The 17,834-nt window shown below is 30.4% G+C and overlaps 2 protein-coding genes across 2 annotated transcripts; one reads left to right on the top strand and one right to left on the bottom strand.

The window, feature by feature from the left end:
* Positions 1–442: 442 nt before the first annotated feature.
* LOC130982536 (surfeit locus protein 1) lies at positions 443–4,534 on the top strand. The gene is made up of 6 exons (XM_057906574.1): positions 443–647; positions 793–878; positions 2,068–2,303; positions 3,043–3,214; positions 3,291–3,574; positions 3,992–4,534. The coding sequence occupies exons 1-6, from the start codon at positions 476–478 to the stop codon at positions 4,059–4,061; spliced, it is 1,020 nt and encodes a 339-aa protein (XP_057762557.1). The 5' UTR covers positions 443–475; the 3' UTR covers positions 4,062–4,534.
* Positions 4,535–4,762: 228 nt separating this feature from the next.
* LOC130982537 (ras-related protein RABA6a-like) lies at positions 4,763–8,394 on the bottom strand. The gene is made up of 2 exons (XM_057906575.1): positions 8,172–8,394; positions 4,763–5,435 (listed from the first exon to the last, which is right to left on the bottom strand). The coding sequence occupies exons 1-2, from the start codon at positions 8,387–8,389 to the stop codon at positions 5,000–5,002; spliced, it is 654 nt and encodes a 217-aa protein (XP_057762558.1). The 5' UTR covers positions 8,390–8,394; the 3' UTR covers positions 4,763–4,999.
* Positions 8,395–17,834: the final 9,440 nt, after the last annotated feature.

The following is a 17,834-nucleotide window of genomic DNA, read 5'->3' as shown; positions in this document are numbered from 1 at the left end:
TTGTGTTGCTTTTAGTTGTGCTTCTTCCTGCCACTTTAATCCTAGCTTGATTCTCATTTTCAATTGCCGAGCACTTTTCTTCAAACTCTACTCCTCCCCTTCTTCAACTCTTCTACTCCAGTCTGTGTTGTCAGAAATTAAATGAATTACTTGTCATAGTGTTAATTATGAAGTGAAAAACAATGTATATATGCTGCTGTTTGTTGGTAACTGCCTAACTGGGTAGTTCGGAATGCGCTGGGTTGATGAGTGCTTCCACCCGAGTGAGGGGAATTATGTAGGAAAACAACAAAAAACCAAAAAATAGAAGGCCCGTATAAAATCCGAAAGGCCCACCAAAGTGGAAGAAAAAAAAAAAAACGGAGTTTCTGTAAGGTCCACCAAAGCGGTCAGTGCTCTCGCAAACACCATATTCCAACTCCATAAACCCTTCAAATCTTCATCTTCCGCTCTCACATCAAACATTGTAACAGCAATGGCTTCCACCGCCAGAACGCTAGCACACCTCCGTCGTAGTTCCGCTGCCGCCACTAGTAGCAGAGGGAGCTACGCTTACTTCCTCATATCCAAGCCGTTTACTTCCGCCGCCGCTTCCGCTGCATCATCTGATTCCGACCAAACACTCTCTTCCTCTTCGGGATCAAAGGGTATGTACGTATTCATGCGCCTTCTATTGATTCTTTATCTGTTCCGTCGATCTTGTTTTTCACAATGCTGAATTTGTGTTCACAAACATGCAACCTTCTTCTTTTATTAAACTTACTATTTTATTTTATTTTTATTTTTTGAAAGGAAAAGGATCTAGATGGTTGCTGTTTCTACCTGGAGCAATCACTTTTGGCCTTGGGACTTGGCAGATTTTTAGGAGACAAGATAAAGTGTGCTTTTCTTCTACTAGTAGCATTAACTTCATCATGATTAGGAAAATGTTAGGGTGCATATATATATATATATATATATTCTCATTTTTTTATTGTGGTAAAAAGAGATTAATTTTGGTGAGCTAAAAGAGTTCCTCAATTTCATTTAAGCATACTGTTTTATTTTTGAGATTGTTTACTGGTATCACAATAGTGCATTTTTTTTATGGATGGTTTATTAAGATTGAATTCAAAAGTAACACATTGACTTTATGATTTCATTTTCCTTCATCATTTCATCCCACCACCAAATAAAAAAAGGAAAAAGAAAAAGGAAATACAATGTAAACAGGAAAAGGAAATGGAAGATGTATTTTTGAAACTAGCCAGGCCAGTTTCTCATAACTTTTGTTCGTATAGTCTCACATAAGCATCCAGTTGTAAGAAGAGGGAAGGAAGCCATGGAACAAATGGTGTTGATTGATATTGTGTGATTTGTATAAGTGAAAGTATGTGGAAATAACATTATGTTGATTTTATTCTCGAATCGCTTTGTCAACAAGGTCCTGGCAAGTGATTCAGCAAAATATGAATGTGTTTGTGATGAGGCTCAAGTAAAGTACTAACCTGACATGAAATGTGATGTGCTGTGCTACTAATCAAGCCATATGGACCAATCTAGGAAGTATCTACTGACTAATCTAAGAACTGGTAATTAATTGTAGTTTGTGAATTTCAAATTGATTCTGGTGATTTCACTAGGTAACTTAATTAGGTTTGTTACAATCAATATATGTTGGCATTTTGCTCTTATTTTCACTTTACAGTTATAATACTTGTGCCGGTATACCCCTTACTCTATAGGCAAAAGCATTCCTAATGATAAATATATGTTTTGGATGATTCCGTCTATATTTTCATCTCCATGATTGACTGATAGAATAGAGATTGTATTGGATATAATGATTGTATTAAATTCAAAACCATATACTTCACTAGTAAGTTACATATATTGGATCATGGAAGTTTGATAAGGTAGTTGATAGGGATCTCATTCATGTTCTTTCAACCTAATAGTTTGTTATAAATATTCTGCTCGAATTTTGGTAATCTGGTCAATTTTAGATGAACTTACATTACTGCATGTCTTGGTACTAGCCATGCGGATTAGCACATTGACTGTTACTTCCCTGTTTCGATATTACAGATTAAATTGTTGGAATATAGAGAGAAGAGGCTGGAAATGGAACCTTTACAATTCCACAGTTATCCTTCAACTCAGGAATTGGACACTCTGGAATTTAGGAAGGTGGTATGCAAAGGAGTTTTTGATGATAAAAAATCAATCTTTGTAGGACCCCGCTCAAGAAGCATTTCAGGAGTTACTGAAAATGGCTACTATGTTATAACACCTCTTATGCCAGTTGAGAATCATCCAGACAGGTAAAATATCAGTATTAAATTATCAATCCCGCTACGTGTACACTCTATAATAAACACCATTTTGACACCATTATTTTCTTAGCAACCAAACACGGGTTCTCTTTGTTTTGTTAATTAAAAAATAATTTAAATACACATTTAATTAGTAAAAACCGTATTTTTATACAGGTGTCAAGAGTGTTGGGTGTATGAATAGTGCTTTTCTTAAATTATTATTAGCTTGAGCTACTAAAACAATTTTCAAGTCATAAACTTTCAATATCTCACAGTGCTTTGTAAATTGTGATTATTGTTAGGGCTAACTAACACAGATACCAATTGATATAAACTGATAATTGTAATTGTTGCTCATAATCTCTTTTGTTTTGGCCGGTAGCTAAAAGAAAGAGATTTGAGACAGAGAAAAAGGAAAACCTTAATAAACTATTGGAATGAATTGTTAATAATTAGGACTCATAACAAAAATAAATAATCCATTCATGGGAAAAGCTTCAATATATTCATGGGCACAATCTGGCCATAATTTTTTAGGCTTCATATTTCATAATATTTAAGTCCTCAAGTTTTAAAGATAACATGTTTATACCAACTAGAATTGTATCTGAATCATTAGCTACAGATTGCTACATATGTTGCTATGCATGCATCAGTCACATGTTTATTGGGTTAGTCATTGCTCATTAGTCTTTTTTTTTTAATTATTATTTTTTTATAACTTTTTAAACTTGTCTTCTTGTAGTGTCACTTTTCCCATTCTTGTTAACAGAGGATGGGTTCCTCGTAGTTGGAAAGACAAATTTGTAGAGGCTACACTAGATGAAAAGTTCCCGAATGCAGTTCCTTCTCCTTCACAGGATGATGGAACTACATCTTGGAGGAGGTTTTGGTCTAAAAAGCCCATCGTTGCGGAGGTTTTTTTCTTGCCCTTGGTCATTTTTTGATGAAGATTGAAGATTCAAACTTACTTTGATTTTACGTAACTTACAGGATCACACCCCTTCTGTTACACCGAAAGAAGTAGTTGGCATAGTTCGTGGAAGTGAAAAACCAAGCATATTTGTCCCGGCAAATGATCCTGAATCTTCCCAGTGGTTCTATGTCGATGTTCCTGCCATTGCGCGTGCTTGTGGTCTTCCTGAAAATACTATCTATATTGAAGATGCTAATGAAAATGTGAATCCAAGTAATCCTTACCCTATTCCCAAGGATGTCAATACCTTAATTCGAAGTTCAGTAATGCCTCAAGACCACCTGAACTACACATTGACATGGTGTGCAAATTTTTCTCTCCTTGCTTATCGAACAACTGTGCTTGTGTTATGGTTCTTGTTACCTATGCTTTTGTACTTTAGTTGATAATTCTTTAGGTCATCAAATTGAGTTTACGTGTTGACTTTTACAATTCAAGTTTACCGAAGCTCCACAACTGTTGGTGAACTCTCGACTTTGATAACTATGGTTGCAGGCATCCATAGGCCATTCACGATACTGACTGGCTGTATTTTAGTTAAAAAGGCTAAATCATTGGTCATATAATAGTGTAATTATTCTAATATAAATCAATATAGTAATAATATGTTATTAAAATCAACTAACCATAGCATTAATCAAAATATAGTGTTATTTGTATTTTTAAAAATCAAATTTTGCTTTATGAATCTGATTTTATTCATTTTTGTTTGGAGCAGGTATTCTCTTTCTGCAGCAGTTACTTTTATGGCTTTTAAGAGGCTCAAACCAAGAAAAAAGCAAAGATAGCAAAGTCATCACCGTCACATAGCTGAGTCTATTGACGCATTTAACCTCGATCTGATATGGGATCATCTTTACTTGAAGTATTGTCTTCCATTTCTCCATCCTAACTATCAAAAATCATTTTCAAGCTACCCTAAACTATTCAAGTGAGGTCTTCTAAAAAAGTTAAGGCTATCCCGGCCATAATAACATTGCAGGAATGAAAAATGGGGTGATTTTCTTGTGAGCAAAGATAAAATACTTGTTTTTTTTTTATACAAGGGGGATGAGTATGTTGATATTTATTAGTTAAATGATCAAATTTTTGTTACAAAAGAAATTATTGATGGTAGTTGTGTGAAGTCATGAATATATCTTTTGATTTGTAATAGGAAGCTTTGGAAGTCATGAATATGCCACATTTTGTTGACACATTGATTGTTCACCTTATTTCAATAAAGGAGGTAAAATCATGTCTACAATTCCACACACAGATTGTAGTGTCTATGTGCAAAAGCATGATGGAACTATTAATCAGCCCATGTTTGTTAATTTGTTCATAATAATTGTTTGAAAACCTGAAAATTATGATGATAAAATCTTCTAATGTTTTCCTCTTCTACTCCATGGATATTACTTGACTCGAGACATTAATTCCAACACTATTACACACACAAATCAACATTAAAATCATCATTTACATTCTACTATCAAGTGATCATTTTTTAGACAAAGGGAAAAAAAAAAGCAAACAAAAAAGACAGGAAAGGAAGAAGTGGGGAAGTAGGAAGAAACAAGAACTCAGTTATACAGATGAGATGTGTTATCTGTTTTCATTATTGTCACCTACATTGAGCTAACATACACTCATATACTATTAGATGGAGTGTGGGAAAGTAAAATGAGCATACAAAACAATTCCTATACAGAAAGTATTTGCACCTTCAATGATGTGTATGTTTTCATCTTGAACAACAACTAGCTTGTTTAGTAGCAGTGACTTCATCAGTTACGTGAATTTCCTTCCTACCTGAAATCCTCAATGTTGTGCCATTCTCTTTCTTGGCCTCCAACATTTTCTGGCTTGTGATGTCATGGATCTTAGTTATCATTTGCAAGAATGCTTGCTCAACATTCAGGTTCTGCATAGCAGACGTTTCCATGAAGCATAACCTTTCTGTTTCCGCAAGCCCTTTCGCTTCTTCCTTCTCAACTTCCCTTGACTGAACCAAATCAGATTTGTTTCCGACCAGAACGACCACCATGTCTTCACCTCCAAACTCTCTTAGCTCATGCAACCATTTCTTCACGTTTCCGAAAGTCGATTTTCTGGTTATGTCATAGACTAGTATTGCTCCCAAGGCTCCTCTGTAGTATGAACTTGTAATAGCTCTAAATCTGCCACAAAATTTTATGTATGCTTTGTTAGAGTGAAATACATAACCATTTGGTTGAATTATTATGTTAATCCACTCTTAAAATCCAAATTAAGCAATGTTTCAAAAAACTTGAAAGAACATTATAATATTAAATGTTTCATATACATCGTTAGTATAACTAAAATAATTCCACCGAGCCAATGAATTATAACTCATTCACACTTTTTTTTTTCCTTTTTCTGTTAAATCTTGTGCTGGGGGGTTGTTAATGTTGGATTAGAGGTTTGATATATACCGATTCCACTTTCATCTTTGGGCCAAAAAGAAACACAAACAACATATTATTCTTTTTTGAAGACATGATACATGATTATGTGAATTGTTTAACCAATCCTATATAATATTGAATCAAAACATTGCTCAAACAAGGAATATAATATTGCTCGTGTTAAATCTATTGCACCTAACAAGATTTTGTGATTTAAATGAAGAATTTTGGTGTAGATGGATATCACATGATCATAAACAATTAGAGTTAAGAGAGTGCGTGATTGTGGGGTTGGTGACCAAATCCGAGACCTTCACCACCTCACATGAATTTGTTTGCCTAATTTCTTTGTCACAATCATTTATAAGTTCTAACCTTCATTTTCTTAAGCTTTGGCTAAAGTAAAGACTGAAGTGGCCAATCCATATCTTGGACCCGGCTTACCCTGTAGTTATGTTGTTTATTTATGTATGCATTAAACTTTGACTAAATAAATAAATAAATAAAATAAATAATTAGTGATTTGTTGGACAGTCTACGCTTGATAATGAGTTCTACAACTTTCAATTAATTTATATCATTTCTTTCAAATTTAAGGTCAATAAATGGGGCATATAGTACACTGATAAATTTATTTTTCAACTATGCTGCCAGTGAGATCCCAGTTCCTTTTAAGTATTATATTAGGTAAATGTTATAGTGCCTAAAAGATGATGCTTATTTACTAAAAAAGGTTAAAAATTAATATTTAATTTAAAAAATATAAAAGTAAATAATTTTTAAAAAATAAAAACTTACTACAAAAAGTAAGTTAGGTAAAATTTAGGCACCAACTCATAGGTACCATAAAATATATAAAAATAAATAATTTTTAAAAAATCAAAACTTATTACAAAAAGTAAGTTAGGCAAAATTTAGACACCAACTCATAGGCACCATAGAATTAACCATTATATTAACTAGACTATTGATATAATCTTTTTAAACACCTTAAATATTAAACAAAATTAACAAGTAAATATAATCAATGTTTTAAATTTTTACAAGTAATTAATATTTTATTTGATAATTAAATTAAAATATTTTAGAATGATTTATTAGGAGAAAAAAGCATTTCTATTTATCTATTCAATTAGGTCTTGCCGTCTTGGTGAGAATTCATAATTGCTTTCTAGTTTTTACTCAAAACGGATATGATGGAAAAGAAAATATATCAGCAGATGTATGGAGATGGAAAGAGACTTTTAATTTATTTCATTATGAATTTTTTTTTTTCAAAAAGTGCCTTTTTAAGTATGAAACCCTTTTTCTTTGTACATAATTAATAATATTGCATGAAGCATGCAGAATAAAGGAGAGAAGCTTAGGTGTTATTCCAACAAAATCCCCTGCCTTAAGATGGAAGTTAACACATTTTTAAGAATTTATCTCTTAAATCTTAATTAAACCAGAAATCACATATACAAAACCAAATCCAATTATCCAGGCTAGTAATCCATAGTTTAATATTAATTTCAGTATTTTCCCGGTCCCATTTGAAAAGGATTATAGTTATATTTATATATACATTATTTCCATCACAAAACCAAACCTTTACTCAATTAGCTAGCAGCGCTCACTTTGTACTTGTGAAAATAGTGTAATTATTATACACTAATATTAAAAAATTTTTGAATTAGATACTTGCATTGTATTTATGAGACTTTTAAAATAATAAGCAATTGATTAAATATTTATATAAAATTTTGTGGCGGTGCATAAAAATTTAAATTCTTGGGCTATTATTATGTATTATCCTATCCGAGATATACAAATTAATTCTTTTTCTCTTTTTTTTTTTCAATTCTTTCTTTATTATTTTTTTCTTTCCCCACCTCCTCCCTTATAGACACTAAACAAAAGCAAACAGTGCAACATAGCTAGCTAACAAAAATTGCCGGCAAAAAAAAATGTTGAAAAGTGGAACAAGTTGTTAGTGGAGAATGAGATAAGAGATGAAACTGAAAAGGGTTGGAAGTCTAATAAATAATAATCATTAAGTCAAATTAGCCGAATTCATTATTAAATACTTCTATGATAAGCTAACCAAGTTTTTGAGTGGAGACACTTTGAAATTGAAAATGCCAATTGGAAAAAGCATTAACTTTTACATCACGGATATAAGAAAAAGCTTTAATAGGATTGAGACAAAGAAGGAAGAAACTAAATAAGAAATGAAAACACTAACATCTAAAAGAACGGCAAAAAGAAAACAAAAGGGTTTGCTTCTATGAAACTTATGAATTTTGGTTCACCATTGAAAACAAAAAACCTTATATAGGCAAAGATCAAACATGTGAAGACAAAATGGCAAATTAAATAAATAAATAACACTTATAATTAAGTGATGGCAAATTGAAAAGAAAAACAAATAATAATAATAATAATAATAATAATAATAATAATTTATTGGAGAATGGATATAGACGATAGAAAAGAAATGATTACCTTTCTTGGCCAGCAGTGTCCCAAATCTGTGCTTTGATGAGTTTGTCTTTGACCCTTATGTTCCTGTAAGCAAATTCCACACCTATGGTGGGTTTGGAATCTAAAAGGAATTCATCTTTTGCAAATCTTGATAACAAGTTTGATTTCCCAACTCCAGAGTCCCCAACTAGAACTGCTTTGAATAGATAATCACACTGTTCATCAAATGTATCAGCCATATATATTTATGATCACAACTTTCTCTCTATCCCAACCTTAGCTTCCTTTTGAATTTCACATACTCTAGAATCGAAACGATCTTGTTCCACCAGAATATAGTTACTCTTTCTCTTTCGTATGATCTAAGACTCGAACTCAAGACCTCTTGTTAAATTGAAATAACATGATGTCTATGTCTCTTTTTGGTTCTTTATGCTCAAAAGGAGTTTAATGAAGACGTGAAGAAACTTGTATCCAAGAGAAAGAGGGGGGGGGGGGGGGGGGGGGGGGGGGGGAATACAAAATTTTTTTGTTATGAATTGAAGTGTAGAGGGAAAGAGGAAGAAAACTATGATATGTAAGAGGAGTGCATAAAAGTCATGATCATATATATAAAAATGTGTAGGTAATGGATTTGAAAAGCTAAAGTGGAAGCACTATCAAATTCTAGAGTAGTTGATTTTGGAGGGTATTGAGTATCTACATGTGAAACGAATTAAGCTATTGACAAAGACATTATTATTAGGTACTACACCTTAATATATATTTGTATATTTGCAAACAACTCCCTGTGAAATTGTTCGTCTGTTCCACATGTCCCATGCCAAATTGGAAAGTGGGCTATCATGCTTATGTGGCATTCCGTGATTGGTTTATATCATAGCTATCCATGGGTAACATGTATGTTGAAGGATAATGATTTCAAGTTACTTCCACTTTGGAAATTAAAACTTAGTAGTGTTTCATGTAATCATGAGTTTGTGGTTAGATGTCTTTATTATTGAGATGGGTTTGGCCAAAAAAAATTGTATGACAGGTAATTATGGTTGCAACTTTGAACACTTGGTTATTACTTGCTACTATTTCTCAAAATTTAGATAAAATATCAAAGTTAATTAAATAATGTGGCATGCTGCTGATTCTTATAATTAAATATTTGACCAAACATTATTTACTCTCATCAAACTACACTTATATTTTTCTAAGATTTACTGTGCTCTTTTATAGCCGATCCACTCTGTGACTTTTTATATTTATTTATCTTGATCTTTCTTTAAATATTTTACGCCTTTGTAGTTAGTGTTATTTTTATATGAATATTTATTAATATATTAAAAATACAAATATATTGAATATAATATTATATAAATATTATAATAAGTCAATGTACATTTCTAGAAGGGTTAAGTACCATTTTAGTCTTTAAGGTAACGGATGAAAATTTGTTTCGTCCTCAGCCTTTTTCTTGCTATAAAATGGTCTTCAAAGTTTAATTTAGTTTTAAAATCGTCTTTTGGACGAAAATACATTTTCTCCTTCTTCCCCAAAATCAATCACAAAGTAGAGGTAAGAGAAGAAATAGAAGCAGAAGTAGAATCAACAATATCAACAATGGTGAATCAACAACAGCAACAACAAAAGTAAAAATAGAATCAACAATAGCAACAACAAAAGCAAAAACAGAAACAGAATCAACAACAATAGTAAATGGTGAATCAACAATGGTGAATCAACAACAACAGCAACAACAAAAGTAAAAATAGAAGCAGAAGTAGAAGTAGAAGGCAAAAAGCAGAAGTAAAAAGCAGAAGCAACAACAGGACTCGATGGTGATGGGACGACGTGACCTCACTCCAGCGGCGGCGACAGAACAGGGCTCGATGGCGACCGACGACGGCGGTTCGCGGTTGAACGCAGTCTTCCTCAGTGCTTCCGTGCCTCTCTTCTCTTCCTCCCCACTTCTCTTTCTCTCTCCTGTAGTGAAGCGAATCCAAGCCAGCGGTGACGCCAACAAACTGCGGTTGTACTGGTGCGACGACGAAGAGGAGCTGCAGCAGTGACGAACGGTGGTTTCGCTGGTTTCGCTGGCATGATCTCCCCGCTTTTCCTTCTCCCTTCTTCTTCCCTGCCCCCACCCTCCGTGTGATTCCCTCTTCCCCTTTGTTTTCTTTCCTTTTTTTTAAATTTGTTTAGTTAGGGATAATTTGGTAATAAAAATTAAATATTTGGCAAAAAAAAGACAATTTTAAAATTAAGTTAAGCGTTGAGGGATAATTTTGTAGCAGAAAAAGGCTGAAGACGAAATAAATTTTCAACCCCTATCTTAAGAATCAAAATTGTATTTAATCTTTTGTAGAAATAAGAGTATTAGATTTAACTTTTTTAAAATGTAGCAATTGTGTGTAATTTGGCCTTTACTCTTTTTATTTGGGTAGTTCTATTTAATTATCCATTTTTTAAAACAAACCAACTACTATAACATACTATCTTGAATAAGATAACGAAAGATCATTAAGAGTTTGGTTATGTCCATACAGGCATGGATAGCGTGGAGTATTCTTTATTGTCTTATTATATGTTAGAACCTGTCCCTAAAATATTTGATTGAAAATATATTGAATGGATATTCAAGGCTTCCCTTCAATTTATTATTTTATTTTTAATAATTGTGCATGCAATTTTAAGAAGAAAATATTGATGTATGGCCTGGTAAAATTTCATCAAATTGATGACTTTAGCATTGTATGTGACTATGTGTTATTGCAAATGTAAAGTTTAATTACAGTTATTCGTAGCATTGTATACACCATTCCAACTCCTTCAAAAAAAAAAAAAAAAAAGAAGCAAATCCACCATGATCAATTATTCTTGAATCCATTATCTCTAAACTCCAAACTAAAACAACTAATACATCTCAATAATCCATTTTTCTGTGGAAAACTTAGACAAATATAATTATTTTCACCCATGTATGATTTTTAGGTGACGTAGCAATCTCCACGCCTACAAAATTGTTTTCACACCACTTTAACAAATTAATTTTGTGGATGGCTAAACAAGAAATTTTTTATTTGTTTGGTTTATCACTGGGTCTAATTTGTCGCGAGTCAAAACTCTATTTAAAAGTTTGTTACTGACTAATGTGTTATTGCACAATTATTACTGTACCAACCCAATTTAGTTATTAAAAGAAAGTAAATACTAGTTTTTAGCTTTTCTTTTTTTTGGTTTTCCACGGTATCCCCCAACCCGACAGGTCAAGGACTAATCCGCCGCGGTACTGAGCTCCATTTAAGGGTTTGCCGCTGGCCAATGGGTTGCTGCATGCACAAGGCGGGATTCGAATTCCCGACACTTGCTTAAGCGGACTAGTGAGCTAACCACTAGACCAACCCAACTTGGTTCTAGTTTTTAGCTTTTACTTGATTTTTTTGTCTGTTTTGAACAAGAATATTTTCACAACAAAAACATAATACTTTTTTTTTTTGGGGCCTGGATAGTCATTTAAAGTTTTCTCATTGTACCTTTTTTTTACAGGATTCATTGTAGCCTTCTTAAGCTTTTGTTTGTTTTTGGTCTGGTCTTTTAAGATTTGTTGTTATTATGTGGCATCAGAATACAATCTGAGGTCCCTAAAAAGGAACCAAACAGAGCCCAATCCACCCAACTACTCTAAAGAGAGACACCTGCTGCAAAGTCCTAAAGACTAGACTCATTAAAAAACCGACTTCCTTCTTGACATTTTATAATTTCTTTCTTAAAAAAACGAAAACAAAGAAAAGCAGAAATACTCTATAATTTTTATAAACTTACGGATCAAATTCTTCTAAAATGAGAATATTAGTAAAATAAAAAAAATAATTATCTTTAAGTTAAGATAATAAGACTCGCATCACAAAAATAAACTCAATAATGATTAAACCATCATTTTATTATTTTATTAAATTTTTCACTTAATTTCTTTTAAATATATCACATATCATATCATATCAAATAGCTAGACGGTTGTTATGGATAATTGCTGTTGATTGGGTCGAGCTCAATTATATGTGGAGAGTAGACAATCGAGTAGAAAAAGCTACATTATTGGAGCATTTCAGTATTAATAACTACTTAATCTGTGTCAAGTGTCACATAATATTGCCTTTTAGAAGGACATTATTTTGTGACAAGTAGGGGGTCCACAGTGCATTGGAAATTATTTTTATCCTTGCTTCTAGATTTTTCAGAGAGTAAGAGTTATGATTGGAGATCGACATGCCTAGCTAGCCATACGTAAATATCATCGTGTCGAACATTGAGTTATAACTGTATGGACATGGATAGTTCTTTAACACTTCTGCATGTATACCAATTCGCATCAACCTATGTTTGTGACCCTTTCTTAGAATTTTTTCTTCTTTTCTTTCAGCTTTGAAAATTGAGTTGAGGTGGAAAAACATGCACGAGATACGAATCGTGGCATCACGGGTGTACGCGAATCAGATAGAATCGGATATGGTTAAAAATTTGATCCGCCGCACAATTTTCATCGGATATGATATTCGCGTTTTTTAGTGTCAGATCCTATTCGATCCGATCCGCAAATGTGCGGATTGGATCTGCTATTGGGTATATTCGTATAATTAAACATTCTCTTTTTAATCATATTTTTATATAAAAGAAATTCAATAAAAATATTTTTTTCACACTTTTAAATTTATTTATTCCTAAAATATTTTTAATCAATTTTTTTTCTAAATAACAAAAATAAAATATAATAATATATAAATAATAACTACTAACTAAAACATACAAACAAGTAAATATAATACTAAATATATATATTTTTATTTTTTAATTATTATTGTGCAGATCTACAGATCCGCGAATGTGTAGAGCTGATATCTGCGATCCGATTCATAAAGAGTGCGGATCGGATTATATCCGCAATTTTCGGATCGGATGCAGATATTTACTGCAAATTTGTGGATATGATCTGATCCATGAACACTCTTACGTGGCATGGGCAATTTGCCCCTACGAATTAAGACCCAGTCAAAAATAATTTACAGAACTACCTACTACTACGCGTGCGTCTTGTATTTTAAAGATACATGTTAAATTTACAAATTAAAAATTTTTTTATTCAAAATATAAAAAAATTTAAGTTTTTAATAATATATTTATTTTATATTTATTAAATACAAATATTTAAAATATTTTATTAATTACCTTAAGACACATAATAACTAAATTCGTAATATTAATTAAGTATATGGAATCTTTGACTAATATATTTATTAAAGTTCATTAATGATAAGTGAAATGTTGGATCATGTGTGCTTTCATTAGTATAACTACAAACTAAATGCGAAAAAATTCATGAAAGTATTTGGTAGAGTTGATGTGATAATATAATAGATTTCCGCAATTAAATAGGGTCATGCATGCACCCAGAAGCACACATGAAACCAGTCACCAAAAATGGGTTAGAAATAAAAAATAATATTTATTTTAAACAAAAAGAGAAAAACAATGATGTGTCATAGTAAGCTGAATGTGAGTATTAATAGGTAGGGAAAAAAGTGAAAATGTTTTAGCTCCTCCAAACTAGTGTCCTAGTTAATTACGATTTTCCCAATAAGTTTGTTTCAGTTACCTTTCTTTAAAAGGGATCAGTAGTAGCATTGGGTATTTCTTCTCTTTGTTTCAGAAAACACAGATTATTACAGATACAGTACCTATGTTATGTTTGCAGATGATGATGCAGTGCCAAATTGTTATGTTTGCTACACAGACTAAAGAGTAATCAACCCTTTGCTCTATGTACAAAACCCCACCCGTGATCAATTTAAATATTTTACAAATCTTCATACATTCTTTATATATCTTACTTATATTAATAAAAATTATAATACAACTAGATATAATTATAAATAGTCACAATTTACAATATATATATATATATGATTTAGCCATGAATTTTTCTTTTTTCTATTATCATATGTTTAATAAATATTTAAATTAATTCATTAAAAATTAATAATAGTAATAAATAAAAGAGAATCATATATATATATATATATATATAGACACAGACAGAGTAAAGAAGAAATAATTATACTATATAAAGAGTGTATTTTATAACCTAGCTAAGCTAAAAATAAATAATCAATCACTCTTTTTGTTTCTTTTATTTTTCGAAATCACAAATATTTTTGTATTGGGAACAATTTTGCTTCATCCTTGTTTGCTCTTGTATGTGTCTCTTAAAAAGAAATTCTTGCATAAGACCATATATATTAGATATAAAAATTAATTGTATATTTTTACATATTAAAAAAAGTCTAAAGAACAATAATTTTATTAAAATTTAGCCAACATTTAAGAAGTAAAAAAAAATTTACATCATTAGATATAATTTTACACTATTAAAAATATTAATAATAATTAATTAATAGTTACAAATCATAAAATTTGCTTACTCTCTAACACTCATCTTACATGATACATATTTACTTAAAGAGTGATTTCAATTCTTGAAAAAGATAATTTCATAAATCAGAATAGATAGGGCTATTAGAGCAACAAAAGAAAGAAATGACAAAAAGAATTTATAAAAGAGTATTTCATATCAACAAAAATATTTACAAAAGATCATAAAAAAATATTATTTTTAAAAAACTAAAAACTCATTTAATATCTTCAAAAGCTTTACTAAAAAACAAATATATTTGTTATATATGAAATCATTTATATCAAAAATTTAAATTAATAAGAGTAAATACATGTAATGTAACATGCTTTTTTTTATTTTGATAGATAAATTTATTATTTAGACTCAATTTTTAAAATACAAAATGAACTTTCTTTTTTTACAAATAAATCTGTTTGCATACGATATTTCATGAAAATTTTCGTCAAAATAATTTTGTTTTTTTCAGAAATCACTTAATTCAATTAGTAGATACAGCCCCAACAGTGAGTTACATTCTAGTTGATTTAAACTCAGCCATTTATTCATCAATCTTTTGGTGTTTGAGAGAGTTGAGATTAGAATCCAACATTTGATTTCTCTCTTGTCAAAATGTTAGACTATTTTTTATTTGATTCATTTTTAAGGAGTCCAAAATGATAAAGATATTTGAACCATATTATGCTAAATCTGAGCAAGCACTGTGGTCAGAGATTAAATGACCCAATGCTGAGAAATGTATATAAAAAAGGGGTTAATAATATATAGGGAAAAGGCATCTTCTATCTTCTGCAAATTTGTGTGTAGATCAATGAACCCCTTTTTCTGATCAACATTAATTGGTCCTTCTGATATATGGATTTGATGAAAGCCTCATTAATTAATACTATATATATTAATTCTTGTCTTCATCACTAACAATAACAATTTACTTTGTCTTGGATTTGGAGTTCAGAACCAAACGGATATTCTTCTTTAGCCACATTCTCTACTTTGGAAAAGAACCTTAGAAAATTATACATATTTTGCTTCGGCACGTATCTTCCAATGTTTCAGACAATTAAACATTAGAATCAATTATATTAATTATTCTTAGGAAAGAATCTTCACATTTAATTTCCCCCCTATCACTTAATTAGCTAGGTAAACCTTTGGAACTAACTAGCTAGGCAAATCTGCGTACTGTGTAGTACACTCAAATTAAAATAATATATTAATATATAATAAAAAATTTATAAATAAATTTATGACTTTTTAATTTAAAAATAAATAAATCTCTAATTAATTAAAAACATAAAAACGTCTCTTATTTTTTAAAATGTGAGATAAAATTTAGATGTCGTATATTTTAAAAAATAATGTACGTTTTTTTATTTGAGTTTAATTTTGATGTATTAATAGTATAAAATATTTTACATCGTTGTGCTATTATATATATTTTTTGGATGATAATTTATGTAATAAATATAAAAAATAATTATTTTTATTAATATAACATTATATAATTAGATGCATTATATAATTAGATGCATATGTAAAATTATTTTATACTGATAGTGCATTAAAATTAAATTTTTTTATTTTCTCTAATAATAATGCATGGACATACATTATTATTATTATTAGCAATAGTAAAATTATTATATGGTCCCCTACAATATAAGAGGTTAGATTTCAATTATTCAATGGCAGTAGCGGGAATATTTTGGAGGGTTATTTTGCCCCTGATGTCTGGTGATCCGTGACGGCTCTTAAGTGACACGTCTTAGTCTTAGCCTTTAGGGTATTTGAATGAACATGTAATATATAATGGGGATCATAACATAATCATATCATGTGTATATGCATGGAATATTATTATAAACCCTAGGCAAACTGAATAACACCTTGTCCATACCAACTTGCTCATGGAATTTTCAGCACTTTTCTGCTCAGATCGATACATCTTATTTTTATATATTCATAAGAATTGCTACTAGTTTTATTTTACCATATAGGTATATACAATATGCACCACACAATCGAAACACTTGGAAACCCTACCCATCAAGTTAAAAATTTAAAAACCACCAAATTTTTTTTTTTTTGGTACTTGGGTAGTAGATATTCTTTTTATTTTTATCCGGCAAGCTCATAGTCATAGGCTAATATATATCAATCTGAAGGCACAGTGTGCCACCAGTTCAAGCTTGAAATAGGTAGGACTTTATTAGAGACCATGAATTATTATTATTATTATTATTATTATTATTATTATTATAAAATATTTTACACCGTTGTAATCATATCTATTTTATTAGATAATTATTCATGTAATCAATATAAAAAATAATTATTTTTGTTAATATAACGTTATGTATTTTAATGTACATGTAAAACTAATATTGACAATATATTAAAATTAATTCATATATAAATATATTATCAATTTGCATATTATATAAAAAAATTATTTTCTATTTTCATATCTTATTTTTTTTTCATAAAATTTTAAAAATAAAAAACAACAACAAAACAAAAATACAAACCAAGGTTTTTTTTTTCTATTTTCATTATCTAGAGGAAATAAAATGTCACATTGCAAATGGTATGAGGTATGCACAACAGTAGAAGTATGGGGATTTATCGATTATGCATATTTTTCTGTGCGAATATAGGAGTATTATCTAAACAGAAATCTGGAAAACCGAGAAATGTTTACGCAAATCAACTTTTGGTGCATACTCGCATTTCATAATTAAATATATATTTTTTGTCTTATGATGATTATTAAATAATTTTGTGTCTCTCTTAGTGGTACATTTTCATTTGTTTATGAGATCTTATTGTCTTATGTGCAGAAATAATACTCACATGTGTGCCAAATTATTATAGACAAAACTTGCTTTCATTGACTTATTGTTATTAATAATGTGTGTATGTAAGACTGTGAAATTTGAATCCTTCGTCATCGTCGTACTCGGGTCGAAAACGTTTTGCGTTTACTTTCACTTTCTCTACTTTTCAAATGCCATACATAATAACCAAATACCCAAGATAGATACCTTTTGAAATTGATTCTTTTTCTTTTCTTTACTTTATATTTTATCATTTATTTATCTATTTTTGGTCAAACTTGTTGTAAAGCAAGAACAACAATAATTTTATTTACGAAACAATAATTGTTTATTTGAACTACACAACACAACATATATATACACGTGACGTTATGCAAATAATTGTTTTAG

Source organism: Arachis stenosperma, chromosome 5 (genome assembly GCF_014773155.1).
Source record: "Arachis stenosperma cultivar V10309 chromosome 5, arast.V10309.gnm1.PFL2, whole genome shotgun sequence".
Taxonomy (NCBI): domain Eukaryota; kingdom Viridiplantae; phylum Streptophyta; class Magnoliopsida; order Fabales; family Fabaceae; genus Arachis; species Arachis stenosperma.
This window is presented reverse-complemented; position numbering and strand designations above follow the sequence as displayed.